This window comes from Dendropsophus ebraccatus, chromosome 9, assembly GCF_027789765.1.
Source record: "Dendropsophus ebraccatus isolate aDenEbr1 chromosome 9, aDenEbr1.pat, whole genome shotgun sequence".
Taxonomy (NCBI): domain Eukaryota; kingdom Metazoa; phylum Chordata; class Amphibia; order Anura; family Hylidae; genus Dendropsophus; species Dendropsophus ebraccatus.
In genome coordinates, this window is record NC_091462.1 from 73448242 (window position 1) to 73451648 (window position 3407).

Genomic DNA, 3407 nt, shown 5'->3' on the forward strand with positions numbered 1-3407 from the left:
AGCAGAGTCTCTTAGTATGCGTCCTAATTCAGCTTGTAGCCATCAGGACACACTTCCCGGACGGGAATAGAAAGTCCAACTTCCATGAAGTTGGACTTTCTATTCCCGTCCGGGAAGTGTGTCCTGATGGCTACAAGCTGAATTAGGACGCATACTAAGAGACTCTGCTACCGTTTGCCACTGGGTGATGTAAAATTTAAGTGACTTTATTCATTATGAGACATGTAATTGTCCTTGAAAAATACGAATGAGAAAATGAAGTCATAAGCAATTGAAAACCACTGTTTGGTGTAGCGTGTGTTCATTTGTTGCTTTATATGGTAATATTTCTCCCTTGGATACTAGTATTATTGGCAATATTGGTTGGTATACAGGATTTGGTCAGTAATGTCGGTCTTGGCATATATATATATATATATATATATATATATATATATATATATCTCAATAGCATCACTTGGTCGAGGCCCAAGTTGACAGTCTGCAGCAATCAGGATATGCTGGGAGTTGTAGTACAGTAAGGAGACAATCTTCTGATACCTGCCGCTGTAGACAGATATATTACTGGATCTTCAGAGCTGATGGTTGTGACCCACAGATTGCAGCCAACAGGAGCCTCTGCACACAGTGATTTATTATGAACATGCATCAGACCATAGTGCGTAATAGTATTGTAATATAACTGATTATGCTTAATGGTTATAGGTCCTCTATAATTGGCACTTCTGGGGTTATAATATCCTTGGGATTTCTGGTGGCTCCAGTGATCTGCAATACTCAGGCAGTGTCTCATTCAAATAGATGGAGCTGAGCTGCAGTAGCAGAGACAACTGTATGCACATGGATGGCAGTTACTGATGCGATAGGGCTGCAGGTAGTAGTATGGGCGTTGAGACCCCAACAATCACACATCCATTTTACATCCCAAAGCCCTTTAACAAGACTATGATTATACATATATCAACTGTGTAGAAACATATAAAAAAAATAACAATAACACACAGACACACACACACACACAGAGACACACACAGAGACACACACACACACACACACACACACACACATATCTGTGTGTGTATGTGTGTGTATGTACTGTATGTATGTGTGTTTAGAGAGATAGTAAGGTGCTATATACAGCATGCCTCTAATATAACTGCCATATCACTTACTGCTTTCATCATTGTGCAGTATGAGGTTGTTGTCCATTGAAGCATTTGTCCCACTAGCAACATTTGCCTCATGTCCAGTTGATATGGGTTAAATGTATAGTTGCTGGGGTCCGAACACTTGGTACACTGTGCATCTCTATCAGCCACATAGGTAGTGAATAGAGAGGCAGTGTGTATGCGTGACTGCCACCCCATTCATAGGGGAGACCTGGGACCTTCCTCCCTCAGTGCTAGGACCTCCAGTGACCACACAATTACCCCCTATCCAGTGAATAGTTGATAAGTGTTGTTTATGAGAAGTTTATTTGGACAATACTTATTTCAGGGTTCAATATTTAAAATAAATCATGTTGTGAGACGGAAAAAGACAGACAATATGAGCTGTGTCTTTTAATAAATTTCAAAATAAAAGTTTATTCTGCAAGTCTCTGGGAACATAGATGGAATAATGTTCAGAAAGCTTTGTCACATTGATTTAGAAATAGCCATGGCTCAGAGCAGCCACCAGGGCATTGATGAACTTCTCCCAGGCAGCCTGGACCTGAGGGGTGAATGCAGATCCCAACTTGGAGGCCAAGACGACGACCAGAACTTCTCCCAGACGCTGTGGATAAAAAAAAAAAAAAAAAAAAATATTAGTTTTTAGCATAAATGCCCCAATATTGTGTAATATTTCCCCAAACTGTAATTGTCCTACATTTTAAAAAAAATGATGTATGTGAAGTTATTATCACAACAAGATACTATTTTATTATAAGTGTTGCTTTTAAACTTGTAGATAATAATTTTATAGAAAGTAGATACCAATATTCATATTTATGTAAAAATTTAGCTTATAAAAGTTGCAGTGCTTGTCGTACCCTGAAGTTCTCGGGGTCCACATGGAGTTCCTGGGCATGAGACCTGCTGAGGTCAGCGAGGTGACCTTTCACATCATCCAGGTGTTGGATGGCACCACCAATAGCGGAGAGCACCTTCTTGCCATGAGCCTTCACCTTGGCATTGCCAGAGACAGCGGTGGCATTGGAGAGGTTTCCAAAGGAGCTGAAGTATCTCTGGGTCCAGGGGTACACGATCAGCACCCTAGGGATACACAACAGTAGAAAGAAAAACATTTACTATGATCCTAATTTTCCACCCATTTACATCCTTTAACTGTTTGTTGCTTAGAGTATAAGAGTAATATAATATCGTGGAAACATTAACAGGTAAGAGACTGAAGAGTCAATTTATTACAGAACCTTAAATCCAGTTACGTGCTACAGTGTATCTTACAAGCTAAGTAAAAGTTATGAATCAAGTCTATAGATTAAACAACCCAACGTAATATTATACAGCTGAATGCATTGTAATACATATTTAATATAATTTATAAGTATTACCTGGACAGAGTATCGTGGCCGTCCTGTTCAACATTGACCTTGCTCCATGTGGAGGTGATGGCAGCTTTCTCTTCAGCAGTCCAATGAACCATGATGGCTGTTTAGTGATACTGTGCACAGCAAATGCCAGTGAAGCCATGCAATGGACCGTCCCCTTTATACTCCTCATTCTAGAGGTCCACCCAGTCTTCATTACTGCTGTGTCACTTTCTAGCTATTCTAGCAATTGGTCTGATTGTAAAAAGCACATACTAAGCTATTCAAAACTGCTTAACACACAGTGTTACTCCTTATCAGTGATCAATTTATAGTCCAGCATTGTACTTTTTATTGGGGTAAAATATGGCCTGTTCAGGAGAATTATTTGGGGGAATCTTACACATGATATAATCTTACATGGTATCTGCAATCGGTAAATAGACATTTACAGTCAGCATACAAAACATCTAGAATTTAGTAATTGTTCCACTGTAATATATTAGCACATAAAAGTCAACCTAAAGCTATGTTCACACATATAGGGGGAGATTTATCAAACATGGTGTAAAGTGAAACTGGCTCAGTTGCCCCTAGCAACCAATTAGATTCCACTTTTCATTCCTCACAGGCCCCTTGGAAAATGAAAGGTGGAATCTGATTGGTTGCTAGGGGCAACTGAGCCAGTTTCACTTTACACCATGTTTGATAAATCTCCCCCAGTATTTCTGTCAGTCTTTTGGTCAGTATTTTTTCATCCAAAATCAGGGTTGTAACTGACAGGGCAAAATTATAATGGAAAAATTTGCTTTTTTTGCTGGTTTTGGTTGAAAAAAGACTGACAGAAATACTGTGTGTGAATGTACCCTAAGGCTAA

The 3407-nt window shown here is 39.4% G+C and overlaps 1 protein-coding gene across 2 annotated transcripts; it reads right to left on the reverse strand.

The window, feature by feature from the left end:
- Positions 1–1607: 1607 nt before the first annotated feature.
- LOC138802180 (hemoglobin subunit beta-2-like) lies at positions 1608–3041 on the reverse strand. 2 transcript variants are annotated; one of them, XM_069985358.1, is made up of 4 exons: positions 2951–3041; positions 2555–2785; positions 2033–2255; positions 1608–1776 (listed from the first exon to the last, which is right to left on the reverse strand). In XM_069985358.1, exons 2-4 carry the CDS (start codon positions 2644–2646, stop codon positions 1648–1650), a joined length of 444 nt encoding a protein of 147 aa, XP_069841459.1. In that variant the 5' UTR covers positions 2647–2785; positions 2951–3041; the 3' UTR covers positions 1608–1647. The 2 variants fall into 2 exon arrangements, with proteins under 2 accessions (XP_069841459.1, XP_069841458.1); XM_069985357.1 differs by having other exon boundaries at positions 2555–3041.
- Between the last annotated feature and the right edge of the window lie 366 nt (positions 3042–3407).

Bases quoted from the DNA above. Each gene is read 5' to 3' on its own strand.
- LOC138802180 (XM_069985358.1), bottom strand. From the start codon at position 2,646: ATGGTTCATTGGACTGCTGAAGAGAAAGCTGCCATCACCTCCACATGG. The intron at 2,256-2,554 runs GTAATACTTATA...GTGTATCCCTAG, and splicing joins GGCCACGATACTCTGTCCAG to GGTGCTGATCGTGTACCCCT. The intron at 1,777-2,032 runs GTACGACAAGCA...TTTTATCCACAG, and splicing joins TGGACCCCGAGAACTTCAGG to CGTCTGGGAGAAGTTCTGGT.